The sequence below is a fragment of the Tamandua tetradactyla genome, chromosome 17 (assembly GCF_023851605.1).
Source record: "Tamandua tetradactyla isolate mTamTet1 chromosome 17, mTamTet1.pri, whole genome shotgun sequence".
NCBI lineage: Eukaryota > Metazoa > Chordata > Mammalia > Pilosa > Myrmecophagidae > Tamandua > Tamandua tetradactyla.
Genome location: NC_135343.1, coordinates 894291 through 913599, shown reverse-complemented (window position 1 = coordinate 913599; position 19309 = coordinate 894291). Strand labels below are relative to the sequence as shown.

The following is a 19309-nucleotide window of genomic DNA, read 5'->3' as shown; positions in this document are numbered from 1 at the left end:
CAATAGAGAACACGGACCTCCAGTGAGTCCACGTCGATTTGGTGAGTGGGGGCGGATGTCCCGAGACTCAGAGGAAAGGAGCACCTGGCGGGGGCCCTGTCCCAAGCTGCCCCAAGCCGCCCCAGAGCAGCCCCTCCCCACTGGGACCGGCCCTCATGGGCGTGGCCCGTCCGGCCCTGATTCTCATGGTTGTGCTGGTCTCTGCTTCCTTTCTAGCTTCTCTCAGTCTTGGCGCTCTGCCTTGAATAATGTGTGTAGTTCCTTATTTTTATCTGTGTCATCTTTCCATGTGGAATGAGAGATTTATTTCTGAATACTCTTTTTTTATGTTATCCCTAAGTGTTTTACCCTTTCACGCTAAATGCATCAGTGTATGTTACCTGAGAATAAGGATGTTCATTCACATAGATTACACAGAGTTACCAAATTCTGGAAATTTAACATTTGATTTAATCTGTTATCTAATGTACAGACCTTATTACGATTTCACCGGTTGTCCCAATATGTCCTTTGTAACAAGTTTTTCATGCTTTTTATTTTTTTATGTTCCTTTTAATCTTTTAATGATCTTGTAGGCTTCTTTTTTACTTTTTAAGCATAGAATCCTTTTTTTTTGCAAACTGTCCCTCAGCTTGAATTTCTAATGTTTTGCTCATGGCTAGGTTGCGATTACACACTTTTTCATTTTGTCCCACTTGTGGAGACGTCAACTTTGTTCCGCTGGTTAAGAGGGGTTTGAGGGTTTCTGCACTGAAAAGTTACTACTTTCTCATCATCGTTAGTAACAAATCGTGAGGAGATACTTTTGAGGCTGTGTTCATATCCTGTATTTTCCATCAAACCTTCGCCCACTTGTTTTGACATCTTGTGGTTCTTGTCCTGTGAATCAGCTATTACTATGATGGTTGCTAAATGATGATTTCCTAAGTCCCTATTTTCTTCTCCATTTATTTGCATTTTACTATCAGGACAGACTTGCCTTTTCTTCTCCTGACCCACCAGCCGGCCGACTGGGCCACGTAAATATGGACTTGTGGCCCTCACTAGCTGCGCAGGCTGTAATCGGTGCGGTTCTTACCTGTTGGGCTCCCATTACCTAGCGTAGGCCAGCGGGATGAGATGACCTCCTGACGCCCTGGGCACCCCTAGGCTGGGGCTTGTCCCGTGGCTCTCGGGTGGGGACTCAGGTCCTGGCCGAGCGCCGGCCCCTTGCCCTCACGTTGCCTTTCTCTTGCTGCAGGTTTTTATCAGTGTTTGGTTTACTGTCCTACGAGTCAAATGTGACTTTCATTCTCAATAAAATCTCTTATAAACGAGGTAAAATAGAAATAGCCCTGTTTCCTCATGATGATATCGTAACCATTTGTCTTATTGGAAGGTGATGCTTCAGCTTTGTGTGACTCTCTGGTATTTTGTTCTGCATATTTTTAAGTATTCAAAATGAGTGCTGTTATTCAATTATAAGCTCTATTTGTTTTCCTGGATAAGAAGTTAGAAATAAATTGTAACATGCAGTTTTACCTTGGGTAGGAGCTGGCACAAAAGCACAAACTCAGGGCTGATGAAGACTTTTGCGGTCATTATTTCAAGAATATTGAGTGTTGGACAACGAAAATTGAAAACCTGGATTGCAGTAGTGACACACAAGTGTTCCCGTCACTGAACGTGAGTGTGGTCTCCTGCCACGTTAAAGTAGCTTGTTTTATTCCCTGTGAATACCAATGTCAACTTAAATTCTATTTAGACAGTGTTTTGATAATGAAAGGTGCTGAATTTGTTAAGCTTTGGGGAATGTACTTCTGCAGTGCGGTCGGTCACACCAGGAAGGTACTGCACCATCGTCCCACTTCTTTGTGCCCTTTTGCAGCAAAACCTTGAAAGACGGCTAATGAGCGCTGTTTTCCCTTCCTCTTCCCCTCCAGTGCCCACCCCAGCCAGGCTCCTGCCCCTCATTCTGTAGACCAGCTCTGGCCCCACACCAGTGGCCTTTGTGTGTGAGACCCAGGGTGCTGCCCTCAGCCCTCGTCACCCTTGACTTGTCAGCAGCACTGGACACTGACCCTCCCTCCTTAACGCTCAGCCGCGTGGCTGGGCCTCATCTGGCTTCCCCGCTCCCATTCTGGTTGTTTCTTCTCCTTGTCTCGTAATGTTGGAATGCCAAGCTTCCTTTTTGGAGTTTTCCTCTTTCCGACTTAAATTCCTTCCTTTGCTGGTCTCATCTAGTCTCTGGTGCTTCCAGATGGAGACCCCCAGTTGAGAGTCCGACAGACACCTAAAGCCAGCACATCCAGAGCAGAGCTCCTGTCTCCCAAACCTGCTCAAGGAGAGCCTGTCCCACTTTGACTGATGGTAACTCTCGTCCCACAGTTGCTCAGGCCAGAAACTTTGGGGTTACCTTTGACTCCCTTCTTTTCACACTCAGTGCAGCAGGAAACCCTTTTGGGTCTGTTGTCACACTCAGTCCATCCTGGTCTGAGGTGCTGCCACCTCTGCCCTGGTGGTTTCCAGGGCGTTCGAGCTGGTGTCCCTGTGACTTCCCTTGCCTGGGCCCCAAGACCCCACAGTGGCCTGTAGGGTCCTGCACGGCCTCAGCAACTTCTTCTCTCAGCTCAGCCCCGAGGTCCGCTGCTCGTCCGCGCGCAGGTGCACTCTGGGGCAGGTTCGCGGGCTGCTCTCCCTCCAAGGCTGCTGGGTGCCTTCTGCCTCCTCGAAGACTTGTGCAGATCTCGTCCTGCCTCCCCCGACCACGGGCTCAGCTGTCCATTCTGCTGCGCTTGCCGCTGTCAGTTTGCTTTGACATCCACAAGGCAAGCCGCCTCGTTCTTTCTCCAGACATCCTTATTCTTCCACGTGAACGTTAACGTTACCGTGTTCGTTATATTAAAAGACCCTCCGGAGGGCGGGCGATGGGGACGCAGTGGCGGCGTTCTCACCAGCCGTGCCCGAGACCTGGGTACGATTCCCAGTGCCTGCCCATGCTTTGAAAAAAAGAGAGAGAAAGACCCTCCGGGGGTTCTGGTGGAAGAGTGTTCTTTTTGTTGCCTTTTTTCTTTCTGGGTGCTTGGGCAGGGAGTCGAACCCGGGTCTCTTACACGCAGGCGAACGCTCCACCCCCTGCACCCCTCGTGGTGTTCTGTGTCTGACGGGCAGTGGGTTGGCAGTCAGACCCTCGGGTCTCCCCAGCTGGGATGGTGACGCTGCTCTCCATCTCCATCTGTCAAGATTGCTTGATTGTCTCGCAGCAAAACTGTACAACTTTTCTGTACATGCTTTATGTGCTCCTTATGTTAATCCATGCGTCTTGCCTGTTGTGTTCAGTTAACAAACCCCACTATTTAAAAGAAATAATACTAGAGGTTTTGCTGCACAGACATTCTTTAGTCTAAAGACTATGAGTATTTCAAAGCACACCCTTAGCCGAGTGCCTAAATCGTGCTGCTGCCGTGCGGGTCAGATGGTGCTGTCATTGGAAATCACAGGCGGCATGTAGACAGGAGGGGATCACAGTACTGGACTAATGGAAAAATTGTTTTAAAATAGATTTGCTTCCACTCATTTTCAATTATTATTAGAAAAAAGCGTAGAAGGTTATATTCTGCCTGTTAACAGCAGTCACCCTGGGTAGTAGTGTATTGGCTGTCTTAATTTATTCTCTTTTCTTTGAGTTCTGAAATGAAATGTCTTTAGTGAAAACTTTAAAGGATTTATTTTTGAAATTTGTGCTGAAGTACAGTAAACAGAGAAGAGGAGTCACGTCGTAAGTGCCAGGGAATCTCAGGCACCGAGCAGGCCCTGTGAACTGCAGCCAGCCCGGGAAGCTGGGCGCCGCCTTGGAGGCTGGTCCTCGGGTGTCCTGTTACCCTGGCACCCTCCCCCAATCCCGATGAAGGAAGTAATTTTTAAAAAGCAAGATTTTGTTTCTTGTCTTTGGAATGCAGTGAGATTTGAACTCTCACATTCAGCTTTCAGTTTATTTTTTTAAACTTATTTTTTCTTTATTGTTAAAGTTGTTTTTCCCTATAGAAATGCTGCAGTATAAAATGAAATTATTTTGCTCTTTTTTTCAGGGTAAAGAACTGATATCAAATATCAGAAACGTTTCGAACCAGGAAGGATCAATAGTAAGTCATTTTAGTTGTATTCAGATCAAACAAACTCAAATCCTGCTTCCCTATGCTGAGGTAGGATTGGGAAAATCTGACCGACCGCTGCCTGGAGGATAATGAAAATAAGACCATTAGAATTGGAAAAGAAAAAGAATGTCTGTGTGAATTTTGTGTGTATTTAGTTCTGTCTGTTTAAAATTTTTCTTTCGAAGTTGTCGTCTAAGGCCGGTGCAGCCTTTCTTTTCTTTAGACAGTAAAGTTCCGCTTTTCAGAAAGCGTCCCCGCGAGAGGTGTTGGCGTGGAGGGCAGAAGGAGCAGGAAGGAGCCTGGGGGCTGGGCAGTGGCACCGCTGGGGTGGGCTTCCCACCACCAGCCCCGGGCCTCGGCTCTCCTCAGTGCTGCGAGGGGCTCCAGCCGGCAGAGGCCACCCTGCAGGCCTCCACTGGGCGCCGTCTCTGCGGACTGGGCAGTGCAGCGGGCAGCTCACTGCCCGGGCATGGGCCCGTCTGCCGCCGGCACAGCGCCTCCTCCCCACTCGGCCTCTGACACCCTGAGGGAGAACTAGGTGCTTGCTAATGGCACATAAGAAAACGAGGAGCGTGAGCCTAGAAAAGATCCTGCAGAGGTGACATTCAGTGAAACACAGGACGGTGACACCAGGGTCCTGCAGAAATGTGACGGGAGTACGCTCTGAAGAGGGGGGAAAGCTCCTCCCACCCCTTTCTCTCCTGCCCCCGTCGGCCACCGTCTGTTTTGCTGTTTGTTTTTAAAATGTGACCTTGTCCAGTCTAGTTTTAACATGTGTTTGTGGCGAGTAGTTATTTTGCTCTCTTACATGACAGTGTAAAAAATAACCGTAAGATTTTTTTTCTGTTTCAGGATGTTGTGGCCAGAACACAGAGGGATGGGTTTCATATCTTTATTGTTTCCATCAAAACAGAAAAAGCAGATGCAAGCTGGAATTTGAACGGTATAGTTAAGCTGCACGCATGCTTGTTGTCTGCATTTACCCATTGTGTAGTTTTGTTATTGGCCTGAAACTATATTCTTTGTTAAAAACATATTGTTCAAAAATGAATTTCTGTTCATCACACTTTTATTTAGGGCACGGCTTGTTTTAACTCCAATATTTATTTCTTTAAAAATATATGAAAATTTTATTCTGTCATTTAAGGTGAATTTGTTGAATTTCAAGCCTCATAGTGGATATAAGATCTTCTGTCCATTCAGACTTTAAATTGTTTAACGTATAGAAATGGCAGGCAGCGTCTTAATTGTGTTTGAACCAACCATACTCTGTTGCCCGAAACGTGGCCTTCCCCGGGGTGTGAGGTGTCCAGTCTCTCGGCTGTTTTTCTTTAAAGGATGGCTGCAGCCCTGCTCCCTGGCGGTTTCCAAGGGAATGACGACTATCTCTGTCCCAACGTCCACTGGCCACGGGGGCCAGCCCGTGTGTCAGACCCTCTCAGGGACATTCAGGTGCACCCCGTCCAATGAGACAGGAGGCCAGAGGCTGGGCAGGCTGCTCCAATGACCCCCAGGGGCCTCGGGCCTGCGGGGGAAGCCGTGCAGGCAGCTGCTCTGGAGGCCCATGGGAAGATGGGACCCCGTGGGAAGACGGGACCCCAGGAGGACTGCGCTGGGAGGGGCTGGCGCAGCCATGGGGGCAGCTGTGGGGCCCTTGACACCCGTGGGCAGCCTGGGGCCCCTCCCTCAGAACTGGAGAGTGCCGCCTCGGACAGAGGCACAAATTCAGTGACTCGCCCCAAGGGACACTGAGAGAGAGTCCCCAGCAGGTGGGCAAATGGGCCAGGGCCATCGAAGGCCACAGGTGGCCGTGGCTACCCTGCTTTCTTCCTGAGACCTCCCCTGGCACAGGTTGTCCCAGGAGCCTGGGGTCCAGGAAAGACGCTTGGTGAGACAGCGGTCAGACAGCGCAGCTCTCGTACCCCGGGCTTCAGCGGCCCCACCCCGGTCAGTCTGGTCTGTGCTCTCGGAGCTGGAATTTAAACACCATCTCTTCTCCCCTCCTTTCCCCAGTCTCTCTTTCTATGATGGGACCTCATGGCTATATCTCTGCATCCGATTGGCCTCTGATGGTGGTGAGTATCACGTATCATGGTTTTCCTTTTATAAAACAACTTCGTGTCCTAATTGGCAAATTCTTTACTTTCAAGGTCTGGATGGAGGTAACTCCTTAGTAGCCAGTGCTGACATGCCCTTTGTTCCTGGATCTAGAGGCCTGGGAGATACAGGATTTGATACTTAAATGTAGAAACACCAGGTTTTAAATGGCGGGAGGACTGACAGTGCCTCTCTCCCGCAGTTCTACATGGTCATGTGCGTTGTCTACCTTTCCTACGGCGCGCTCTGGCTCCTGTGGTCAGCCTGTTATTGGAAAGATGTCCTGAGAATCCAGTTCTGGATTGCAGCTGTCATTTTCCTGGGAATGCTTGAAAAGGCCGTGTTTTATACCGAGTACCAGAGCATCAGCAGCACTGGACTGTCGAGTACGTGGCGACTGGAGGCCCCAGGACTCCTGGGTTGGGGAGCAGATGGGCGGGAAGCCCCTTGCTGGGGGGGGGCACCCCGTTATGGACTGAGAGGAGAAGGTCAGAGCAGGGCCGCGTGTTGTCCTCAGTTCTCCTTTCCTTTGTCTGACTCTCCCTCACCTTCCTCCTGAAGGAGGACAATCTCCCTTTCCTAAGGGTCAGCGACCAGTGCTGGCTTTAGAACAACACAGAGTTCTGGGCGGGGACTTCAGGTGCTGCCAGCCCTTTGAGCACATTTCTCCGTGTCCCCCCATCCTCTTCCCGCTTCTCCTCCTAGGAAGAGGAAGCTTGGCCTCAGAGAGTAAAACCTGAAGGAAGGGGTAAGGTGAGGTGGCGCCTGCAGCCTTCCTGTGACCTCCTGGCTGCTTTTTTCTTTTCTTAGAGGAGTTGTGGGTTCACAGAAGAGTCAGGTGTAAACCATTGGTGTGGCACAGCAGTGGCGACTGAGGACAGCACAGCTTACAATTGTACCATTAACTACAGCCCCTGGTTTAACTTAGGACTCCCTCTCGGTACAGTGTAGCTCCATGGATTCTGTTTTTTCTTAAACATTTCTTATTGTTAAATATAACATAACAAAGAAAAGAAGGCAAAGCAATGATTTTCAAAGTACATTTCAGCAAATAATTACAGAACAGATTTCAGAGCTTGGCATGGGTTACCATCCCACTATTTCAGATTTTTCCTTGTAGCTGCTCCAGAACACTGGAGGCTAGAAGAAATATGTTTTTTCTTTTTTTGAAAAATAACATATATACAAAAAAGCAATAAATTTCCAAGTATATTGCAGCAATTAGTTGTAGAACAGATTTCAGAGTTTGTCATGGATTACAATTCCACCATTTTAGATTTTTTACTTCTAGCTGCTCTAAGATACTGGAGACTAAAAGAAATATCAGTATAATGATTCAGCAATCATGCTTATTTGTTAAACCCGACCTTCTCTGTGTAACTCCACCATCACCTTTGATCTTTCTTCCACTCTTGAGGGGTATTTGGGCTATTTCCGTTCTAACTTTTTCATGTTGATAATATGGGCTTGGGGGATGGAACTAGTTGATGTTCTGGAGAGGCTGGGCCCTCTTTGCATTTCAGGACTTACCTGGTCCAGGGACCCATCTGGAGGGTGTAGGTTTCTGGAAAGTTACCCTAGTGCACAGAACCTTTATAGAATCTTACATACTGCCCTAGGAGTTCTTTGGGATTGGCTGGAATGGTCCTGGTTGGGGGTTGGCAGGTTATGATAGGTAACAAAGTCTACCTGAAGCTTGCGTAAGCGCAACCTCCAGAGTAGTTTCTCGACTCTATTTGAACTCTCTCAGCCACTGATACTTTATTAGTTACACTTCTTTTTCCCCTTTTGGTCAGGATGGAATTGTTGATCCCATGGTACCAAGGCTAGACTCATCCCTGGGAGTCCTCTCCCACTTCACCAGGGAGATTTTCACCCCGGATGTCATATCCCACGTAGGGGGGAGGGCAATGGTTTCACTTGCAAAGTTGGGCTTAGAGAGACTGAGGCCACATCTGAGCAACAACAGAGGTCCTCCAGAAGTAACTCTTAGGCATGCCTATTGATTTGAGTGTCCCTAATGTTTGATACAGTATCAGGGGTTTCCCCAGTGATAAAATTTAATAGTTCCATATTTTTTCTCCCATCAATGAATTTTTTTTAATCTTCATTCTGTTACCATAAGTACGGTCTAACACCTCTTTCAGTCATGTTCAGATACTACAGTGCTGTTTGCTGCTTTCACAGTGTTGTGCTGCCATCACCGCCATCCACTGCCACATTTCCAGTGTCCCAGGCGGGGGCCCTACACAGTTTAAGTCTCCAGTTCCCATTCCCTATCTCACCCCATCCCCTGGTAACCTCTGTTCTAGACTCTGACTCTGTGAGTTTCCTTATTCTGATTGTTTCAAATCAGTGAGATCATATAGTATTTGTCGTTTTGTGTCTGGCTTATTTCACGCTGCATGATGGCGTCACAGTTCATATATCTGATACACCTGATATCATATATCAGAACTGCATTCCTTTTCACAGCTGAATACTATCCCCTTGTAAATATAGAACCCATTTTGTTTATCCATTCTTTGGTTGACGGACACATGGGTCATTTCCATCTTTTGGCAACTGTGAATATCAGCGTGCAGATATCGGTTGGAGTCCCTGCTTTCAATTCTTTGGGGTATGTACCTGGTAATGGGGTTGCTGGGTAGTTAGTTCTAGTCTTAGCTTTCTGAGGAACCACCAAACTGTCTTCCATAGCAGCTGTATCCTTTTACATTGTCATTAGCAGTGAACGAGTGCACCTGTCTCTCTACATTCTCTTTAACACTTATTTTCCATTTTTTGAATAGCAGCCATTCTACTGTGAGTGAAGTAGTATCTCATAGTTATTTTGATTTGCATTTCCCTGATGGCTAATGCTTTTGGAACATCTTTTCATGTGCGTTCAAAGAGATACCTATTCAAGTCTTTTGCCCATTTTTTGAAAAGTAGTTTTATTCACGCACTGTACAATCCATCCAACATGTACGTATAATCATTGGCTCTCAGTATAAATCACAGTGTTTTGCTTTCATCTCCACAATCAATTTTAGAACATTTTCATTCTTTTTCCCATTTCTTAATTGAGTTGTCTGTCTTTTTGTTGTTAGAGTGAAGGCTTTCTTTATATATTCTGGGTATTAAACCTTTATCAGATATATGATTTCTGAATATTTTCTTCCATTGTGTAGATCATTGTTTTACTTCATGATCTTTGAGGAGGCCCATTTCTCTATTTTTTCTTTCGTTGCTTATGCTTAGGGTGTAAAGTCTAAGAAACCACTGCCCAGCACAAGGTCCTGGAGATGCTTTTCTTCTAGGAGTTTGGTTGTTCGGGCTCGTATATTTAGGTCTTTGATCCATTCTGAGTTGATTTTTGCGTGAGGTGTGAGGTAGGTGTTTTCCTTTTTTTCATTGCAAATGGAGATTGAGTTTCCCCACTACCATTTGTTCCCGATTGGGAAGTCTTTGCCCCTCATCAAAAATCAGTTGGTCATGAATGTGACTGTTGATTTCTGAGCCTCAACTTGATTCCTTTGATTTGTATTTTTGTCCTTGTGCCATTGCCATGCTCTGTTGTTTTTTTTCGGTGGGTGGGGGTGTGCATGGGCCGGGAATGGAATTCAGGTCTCCCATATCCGTGCTGTTTTGATTACTGTGGCTGTGCAGTAAGTTCTAAGATCGGGAAGTTTTCAGGATGGCTTTGGCTATTCAAGGCCCCTTCTCCTTCCATGTGAGTGTGAGGACTGGCTTTTCCATTTCTGCAAAGAAGGTTGTTGTAATTTTGATTGGGATTGCATGGAATCTATAAATTGCTTTGGGTAGTATTGACATTTTAACAATGTTTAGTCTTCTAATCTATAAATATGGAATATCCTTCCATTTATTTAGGTCTTCTTTGTTTTCTTTTAGGAAGGTTTTATAGTTTACTCTATATAAGTCTTTTACATCCTTGCTTTAATTTATTTCTAGAAATTTGATTCTTTTAGTAGGTGCTATAAGTGGAGTTTTTTCTTGATTTCCTCCTTGGATAACTTATTACTAGTTGTTCTAGTTTGCTAGCTGCTGGAATGCAATACACCAGAAATGGAATGGCTTTTAAAAAGGGGGAATTTAATGAGTTGTTGGTTTACAGTTCTAAGGCTGAGAAAATGTCCCAATTACAACAAGTCTATAGACATGTCCAATCAAAGGCATCCAGGGAAAGATACCTTAGTTCAAGAAGGCCGATGAAGTTCAGGGTTTCTTTCTCAAGTGAGAAGGCACATGGCAAACACAGTCAGGGCTTCTCTCTCAGCTGGAAGGGCACATGGTGAATACGGTGTCATCTGCTAGCTTTCTCTCCTGGCTTCTGGTTTCATGAAGCTCCCCGGGAGGCGTTTTCCTTCTTTATCTCCAGAGGTCACTGGTTGGTGGACTCCCTGCTTCGTGGTGCTGCTCTCTCTGAATCACTTTCTCCAAAATGTTTCCTCTTTTGTAGGACTCCAGTAAACCAGTCAAGATCCATCCAAATGGGTGGAGACACTAGTGCATAGAAACACTGCTGATTTTGGAGTGTTGGTCTTGTACCCACCACTTTGTTGAGCTCCTTTATTAGCTCTAAGAGCTTTGTTGTGGATTTTTCAGGATTATCTGTATCTGCAGTAGGGAAAGTTTTATTTCTTCTTTTCCTATTTGAATGCCTCTCGACTTGCCCTGCCTCCACCTCACCTGCTGCTCCTCCAGGCTGCCCTCTCCAGGAGAGGCAAGGCCCTCCCTCTAGTGCCAGGTCAGCCTTCAAGGTGGTTATTCCTTGTGGACGAGGAGAAACATCGACAACTGGGTGGACTCATTCACAGCTGCCTGCAGGTGTCCCCCTCTGAACACCTGCCTCCCCCACCACCACCAGCTCTCACCTGGTCTCTGTGTGTCTTACTCACCTGGAGGCTTGTGCCTCTCCAGGCCACCGTACATAGACCAACCTTGTTAAAATAGAGCAAACTTTAATTTTGACCAGAACCCAGCACACTTCCCCTGTAAGAGGCTAGATAATAGATGTTTACGCTTGCAGGCCATCTCTCTTTGTGACTATTCAGCTCTGCCGCTGTGGCATGAAAGCGGGCACAGACAACAGTGAACACACGCCAGTGAAACCGGACGACACAGCCGTGGCCTTGGGGTGGCCTGTGTGCTGCAGCACGCCGGGCTCCGCACCCCATTGACCACCAGGAACTTCCCACTGCCCTTAGCACTCCGCCAGCCATGTGGTGTGGCCATGGGGCCCGCATGGCCTGCTAGGCCCCCGTCACGTGCCCCTTTCCTGCCACCCCCCTGCTGCAGACATGCTTTTCCCCTTTTCTCCCCCATGGCTTTAAGTGTGCTGCTCTCTTTGCTTCCTCTCCCTTCCTTCAAATAGTTAAGTTCCACCTGTCCTTCCAGTCTGATCTGTGCGTGGCTTCCTCTGAGAACCTCTTCTGGGCTGCAGTTGAATTAGTTGGCCCTTATGACTCCTGCCGTCCCAAGGTGCACGGTCCCCTTAGCGGTCCCCATGAGGGAAGAGCATGCCGTCTCTTCCCTCACAGCCACTCCTCGCACACAGCAGGAGCATCATGCATGCATTTGTTTTTTTATTAATTAACGGAAAAAAAGAAATTCACCCAACATTTAGAAATCATGCCATTCTACATATGCACTCAGTAATTCTTATCATCACATAGATGCATGATCATCGTTTCTTAGTACATTTGCATCGGTTTAGAGGAACTAGCAACACAACAGAAAAAGATATAAAATGTTAATATAGAGAAAAAAATAAAAATAATAATAGTAAAAAAAAAACCTATAGCTCAGATGCAGCTGCATTCAGTGTTTTAACATGATTACTTTACAATTAGGTATTATTGTGCTGTCCATTTTTGAGTTTTTGTATCTAGTCCTGTTGCACAGTCTGTATCCCTTCAGCTCCAATTATCCATTATCTTACCCTGTTTCTAACTCCTGCTGGACTCTGTTACCAGTGACATATTCCAAGTTTATTCTCGAATGTCGGTTCACATCAGTGGGACCATACAGTATTTGTCCTTTAGTTTTTGGATAGACTCACTCAGCATAATGTTCTCTAGGTCCATCCATGTTATTACATGCTTCATAAGTTTATTCTGTCTTAAAGCTGCATAATATTCCATCGTATGTATATACCACAGTTTGTTTAGCCATTCTTCTGTTGATGGACATTTTGGCTGTTTCCATCTCTTTGCAATTGTAAATAACGCTGCTATAAACATTGGTGTGCAAATGTCCGTTTGTGTCTTTGCCCTTAAGTCCTTTGAGTAGATACCTAGCAATGGTATTGCTGGGTCATATGGCAATTCTATATTCAGCTTTTTGAGGAACCGCCAAACTGCCTTCCACAGTGGTTGCACCATTTGACATTCCCACCAACAGTGGATAAGTGTGCCTCTTTCTCCGCATCCTCTCCAGCATTTGTCATTTTTTGTTTTGTTGATAATGGCCATTCTGGTGGGTGTGAGATGATATCTCATTGTGGTTTTGATTTGCATTTCTCTAATGGCCAGGGACATTGAGCATCTCTTCATGTGCCTTTTGGCCATTTGTATTTCCTCTTCTGGTAGGTGTCTGTTCAAGTCTTTTTCCCATTTTGTAATTGGGTTGGCTGTCTTTTTGTTGTTGTTGAGTTGAACAATCTCTTATAAATTCTGGATACTAGACCCTTATCTGATATGTCATTTCCAAATGTTGTCTCCCATTGTGTAGGCTGTCTTTCTACTTTCTTGATGAAGTTCTTTGATGCACAAAAGTGTTTAATTTTGAGGAGTTCCCATTTATTTATTTCCTTCTTCAGTGCTCTTGCTTTAGGTTTAAGGTCCATAAAACTGCCTCCAGTTGTAAGTTTCATAAGATATCTCCCAACGTTTTCCTCTAACTGTTTTATGGTCTTAGACCTAATGTTTAGATCTTTGATCCATTTTGAGTTAACTTTTGTATAGGGTGTGAGATATGGGTCTTCTTTCATTCTTTTGCATATGGATATCCAGTTCTCTAGGCACCATTTATTGAAGAGACTGTTCTGTCCCAGGTGAGTTGGCTTGACTGCCTTATCAAAGATCAAATGTCCATAGATGAGAGGGTCTATATCTGAGCACTCTGTTCGATTCCATTGGTCGATGTATCTATCTTTATGCCAATACCATGCTGTTTTGATCACTGTGGCTTCATAATATGCCTTAAAGTCCGGCATCGCGAGACCTCCAGCTTCGTTTTTTTTCCTCATGCATGCATTTTAAAGAAAGAGTGACAAGGGCGTGCTGGGAAAGGGGACTCTGGATGGCGCCTTAGTTTTCAAGTGTGTTGAGGGCAAGAAAAGGGGTCTCATTTGTTCTGGTGCCCTGATGGGGACAGGCAGAATGAGGGAGCTTGAGGAGACGGCTGTCAGATTGTCCACTAGACTGGTTCCGGCCGGGTCCCACCTCCCGGGACACTGGGGACCTGGCCTGAGCAGCACTGGCTCACTGGCCTCCCTCCGGCTCACGGGGATGCTTTGCTCCCAGCGCAGGCTGTGCTGGTCCTCGCGGAGCTGGTGTCTGCCATGAAGAGGACCTTGGCCCGCCTCCTGGTGACCGTCGTGAGTCTGGGCTACGGCATCGTCAAGTAAGTCGGGCGGCCGCAGAGCTGCCTCCCACCCCGACCTCTGCTACCTGAAGCGCCACAGGTCACTGCACACATCCCCTGGGACAGTCTGCAGGAGGGCGTTTCTGCGGGACTTCATGTCCTGGCCACTGTATAATACTCTAGAATAAAGATCTCGGGTTTGAATTCCAGTAACCTTATAGTTAGAGGAATGAATAACCACCTCCGGGGATGACGGAAATGGTTCTTGACGTTTAAACCATTTTGTGTTCCCTGGCCCGGCAGTTAGGCTTTGATGACTGCGTTTGTGGGAGGTAGGAGAGGATGGGGTTAAGCACCCTGTGGTAGGAGAAGATGGGGTTAAGCACCCTGTGGTAGGAGAGGATGGGGTTAAGCACCCTGTGGTAGGAGAGGATGGGGTTAAGCACCCTGTGGTAGGAGAGGATGGGGTTAAGCACCCTGTGGTAGGAGAGGATGGGGTTAAGCACCCTGTGGTAGGAGAGGATGGGGTTAAGCACCCTGTGGTAGGAGAGGATGGGGTTAAGCACCCTGTGGTAGGAGAGGATGGGGTTAAGCACCCTGTGGTAGGAGAGGATGGGGTTAAGCACCCTGTGGTAGGAGAGGATGGGGTTAAGCACCCTGTGGTAGGAGAGGATGGGGTTAAGCACCCTGTGGTAGGAGAGGATGGGGTTAAGCACCCTGTGGTAGGAGATGGGGTTAAGCACCCTGTGGTAGGAGAAGATGGGGTTAAGCACCCTTTGTAGGACAGGATGGAGTCAAGCACCTGGCCAGCAAGACCCTGAACCCGGCTGCCCTGGCTAACCTGTCCCCTCTGTCATCACCGCCTGTTTGGACCAGTGTTCATCCTTCTTCCCTAAGCCCTGAAGCTCCAGCCAACCCCTGCGCTGCCCACTGGAATTCCCACTGCCCTTCGCATCCTTGTGGTGGCCCTGCCCGGCCTCAGCTCAGCCGCGGGTCCCCTGGAGGGACGCACCTGTTCCCCCATCCTCCCCATCATCCATTCTCAGTGCCACCTCCTGTCTTTCCCTTCACTGTCTCCCACCGTGCTGGTCTAGCCATCCTCGGACCCAGCGTGGCCTCTGGCCTTGACCCTCTCTCTGTCGGCCACACTGTCTTTCTTTGGCGATGACCCACAGCCCAGCAGGACACTGACCCCCATCTGTCTGTGCAGCCTCCATCCACCCCGGTGCACCTGAGCACCGGGACCTGCTGCGAAGGGCTTCCAGCTGGTGGCTGCGCTGCCCAGGGAGCAGTGCTGCTGGAAGTGCCGCCGGGTTCCTCTGCCGGTTCATCTTGTCTCCCCTCTGCAGAGGACCCTCTTACCCTCTGTTACCCCCCCTCAGTCTCCCACCCTCCTCCTCCCCCCCCAGCCCTCAGCCGACTGTGGGGAGAGAGAAGCCACCGAAGAGCTCAGCCTCCGGGCAGGGCAGGGTCCAGGCGTGCTGCAGTGGAGTGATCCCGCGTGACCCTCTCCTGCTTCACCCCCTTTCTCTCCACGCCCCCGTTACTGCGGGACTTGTGAGCGGGCTGTGCTGTCCGCCTCCCCCGTTACTCCACGGAGGCCCCAGCCCCACCCGGGCATGCGGCTGGGCTGCAGGAGCCCGCCCTCCAGCTCCCCTGCACTTGAGCCTCTGCTCCGAGGCCTTCTTCCTTCCGTGGGACCCCCGGGCCAGCTCCCCACTCCTGCTCCAGGGCGCCTCCTGCCCCTCCCATGGGCCTTCCTGCGGTGGCGGCTGCTGAAGCGCAGCGAGCCTCTGCCTGCAGCCCCCTCCCCTGGGTCCCAGCGGGTTTGTCCCCCACTTCTCCCTGATCAGCCTGGCTGTCACTGCTCGAGCGGACAGCTCTGTCCTCGCACCTGCCTGGTGCACGCCCCGCCCCAGTGACGGCACCGGGTGCGCACGACTCGGCAGTTGGCACTGACTTGTGTCCCGCAGTGCCCCCAGGCCCCAGGCTCCGAGTAAATCCCCACTGGGACTGGCGACCTACAAGGCTTCAGCGGGAAACCTTTTTCCACCGACTTCCTTCTTAGATGCTTTTTAACCTTTTCGCCTTAGTACCGTGTACCGAGCCCAAACGCCGCTTGTCGGGAGCGTGCTGCAGCTGCACGTTCTGGGGTCCCGGGAGTGGGGTGAGGTGCTGCCGTGCGGGCGCCGCCCCCGGAGCAGATCCCCTCCCGCCGCCAGCCCTGCGCGCTGCAGTGACTGCTTGGGGTCCCCGTTAGCTGGTTACATGAATCCTAGTTCAGATTAAACTGGATAAATAGTCTTTTTAAAGTGATTATTCTAAATGTTTTTTCAAAATCAGTTTTTTCTTCTGATTATTCTGAGAAGTGACCTTTTGAGTGTCCTAAAATGTATGTGTAATAAGGTGTGATTTGCATTATGCAATATCAGTTCTATTCTCAGATTATTAATTGCAAAAATCACCATCTTTCTACTTTCCCAACTCATATTTTGTAAGAATCAAAAATATCATTTTAGTGCTTCTCAATTTACTGTTAAGTGGGGTGCTACGCGAGGGCAGGACTGGAAGGGGCCACAGCAGGCGGCTCCCCAACGTGCCCCGGCAGAGCCACCTTCAGTTCCCGCACATGGAGGAGGCCCGGGGCCCGGCCTGGTCTGCCCTTAGCTGCCCAGTGCCCGGCTCGTCCTCACACCCCGCCTCCTCCTCCAGGCCCCGCCTAGGAGCAGCCGCGCCCCGCGTGACCGCGCTGGGGGCCGCCCACTTTGCCTGCGCCGCCGCCGGAGGCGCCCTCAGAGTCACTGTGGTAAGGCCGGCCCGCTGCACCCCGCCCTCCCCCCTCCTACCCTCCCCCACCCCTCCCCCGCCCCCACCCCACCCCTGCCCACCCCTTACCCCTCCACCGCCACCTCCCCACCCCTACCCCTGCCGCCTCCCTGCCCCTGCGCCACCACTCCCCTCCCCTTCCCCCTCCCCCCATCGCGCCCTGCCCCCCGCCCCCCCCTCGTCTGTTGCTGTGAAATGTGATTTTATTTTCTATTACCGGAGGTGAATTCTTTAAGATGGGAAATGTATGGAGAAGGGACAATTTGAGTTCTTTCCTAAGAGTAGCCCCTTTTTAAAGTACATCTTACAATGGTGTGAGGGGTCCCGGTGCCGCCGGGAGTCTTCCCAGGAATTAGGCCTGTCCCAGAACCCCTGCGGTTCCCTAAACCCTCGGGGGCATCGAGCGCGTCCCGCCCTCCCTCACTCCTGATTTGAGACGTGTCCTGTGGACAGGACGTTTGTTGTCCAGGCTTCAGGCCTTGCCCCTCCTCGGCCGTCCGAGTCGTCTACGGGCCTGGGCTGCCGCGGCAGGGGTTGGCATGGGCTCTGGTGGCACAGGCCGTGGCGCTCTCCGCCCTGGTCACCGCTTCTGCGGACACTCAGAATGTCGATGTTGGCGAAGATCCCAGAGCGTTGGTCCTTGGCTTTTCTTAGTCAGTGGTTGAGGGCTGAGTGATGACATTTATTACATTTTGTCGGATTCAGAGCCTTGGGATTTTTGCGCAGGGTGTGTCCGCTGCGCTGGGCGTGCTGCCCTGGCGTGTGCCGCGAGTGGGCTCCAGAGGGGCCCCGCGCCCTGGGTCCCTAACGCAGGGCACTCGCCCGGTGCGTGGACAGGCCCCTCAGCATGCCCTCTGACGCCCTCCCTTTTACTCTGTGGTGTATTTATTTTCATCTCATAGTGAGAATTCTGCTTATAAATCTATAATCCGCAGGAAACAAATTCGTTTTTGTTAGGAAGAAAATAGAAAAGATAAGTATCCCACAGTAGGTTTGCATGTATCTTTGCATTTCTTTAAAATTGTGCGTCCTCGGCCTCTTAGATGGTCTGTGGGAAATACGCAGCTCTCCATCAGTGCCGGGCAAGCGTCCCCTGCGCGCCCCCGCCGGGACGCACTCACCCTGCGCCCGTGGCCGCCACCCGGCCCCTGCCGGCCGCCCTGGACAGCTGCCCGCGGAGGGGGCTGAGGCTGCCTCATGCTGTCCGTTCCGGCCTCGCTCCAGCGTCCGCCGTCTGCATTTGTTGCTGCCAAAACACGTAACTCCTTGCCACTTAAATGGAATTCTCTAAGGAAATAAAACATTTTTTATGTTTATGACTCTTGTGAAGTGATGAGATAGGCTAACTTGTCTTTCTGCATAGGCGGTAGCTTAGATGAGACTTTGACTTTTTTCTCTTCCAGGGTTCCAGCCATCTGGCCGTGGTCCTGGGCGACATCGCCTTAGCGGTCATTGACTCCATTTTTGTGTGGTTCATATCCTTTACGGTGTCCTCGAGAAGACTAGTTGTTAAAGCTTTATTTTTCATTTGTAATAATAATACAAGTGTATAGTTTGACATTATTGATGCTTTAATATGGGCATTTAGTTGAAAGCAGAAAAGTGACAACCTTATCAGCCCCTGGAGAAGGCTTGACTGTGGCTCGGCGAGCACAGCGGATCCGCGACACGCGTGGGGAGCAGCCGCCAGAGCAAGGGGCGCCCGGGAGCAGACGGCGCGAGGGGGGCGGGGGGAGGGCGGGGGCGCCCTGCCGGGAGTGTGGGCGGGCCGCAGGCACGGGCGGGCGGGCTGCGGGGGGCCCAGAAGGGGAAGAAGGCGCCGTAGGGGCCTCTGCCCTCTCGTCGGGGTGGCTGGGGCAGAGCTGGACTTGAGGAGGCCAACCACGGAGGCATCCCGGGGGGGACGGGCGGGGGGGAGGGCAGCTGGGCAGTGGCGGGGGGGGGGGGGGGCCAGGGGTGGAGCAGGGGCTGGGCAGGGGCCTGGCCGGGGCCTGGACGTTGCAGACCCTCCCTGCGGGTTCTCAGGCGCTTCTGCCCAGCCTCCGTGGAGAGAGGAAGTGAAAGGGGGAGGGGCGGAGCGCAGAGCTGCAGGCGTCCTCGTGGACTCCCCCACAGCGTGGACTGTCCCCCACGCCCCGTCCTGTCCGTCGTCAACCTATGACCTTTCACTTTGCATGTTCTCACCTGCGTGTCTGACGGATAGGGCCAGAGCCCCTTCTCCAAAGGAAGTGCCCCCGCTGCTCTGCCTAGGAGCCGTCTAGCTCCTCTTCAGATTCCCCGCCCCAAATTCTCAAGAGAAACCCCCGAAAGCCCTGGCCCAGGAGCCTGGCGCCGGCCCTTTTTGGGTGGTTGTGTCAGTGACGAGGTTGAGGTGGTGAGGTGGTGACGGCGGGGGCCTCCGAGGAAGCACAAGCACAGTGTGCGCACACCTGCACATGCACCCCACACACTCGAACACATACCCCACACACGTACATATGCCACACACCCCACACCCACACCCACGCCCCACATACTGCACACACCCCACACACCCACACGCATGCCCCACACACCTGCAGACATGCTCCCCACACACATACGCACAAACCCCACAGACACATCCTACACACAGCCCACACACACACCTTATACATGACCTGCACACATCTGCACCTCGCACA

General features: G+C 50.3%; 1 protein-coding gene across 1 annotated transcript in view; it reads left to right on the top strand.

Moving 5' to 3' along the window:
* TMEM87B (transmembrane protein 87B) overlaps nt 1-19309 on the top strand; it is an 81919-nt gene that overhangs the window by 31593 nt on the left and 31017 nt on the right. The window contains exons 10-17 of the mRNA XM_077135130.1: nt 1531-1665; nt 4068-4121; nt 4986-5076; nt 6147-6208; nt 6433-6616; nt 13760-13859; nt 16533-16626; nt 18050-18123. Of these exons, the coding sequence (XP_076991245.1) occupies nt 1531-1665; nt 4068-4121; nt 4986-5076; nt 6147-6208; nt 6433-6616; nt 13760-13859; nt 16533-16626; nt 18050-18123 (794 nt within the window). The remainder of the gene's footprint in view (nt 1-1530; nt 1666-4067; nt 4122-4985; nt 5077-6146; nt 6209-6432; nt 6617-13759; nt 13860-16532; nt 16627-18049; nt 18124-19309) is intronic.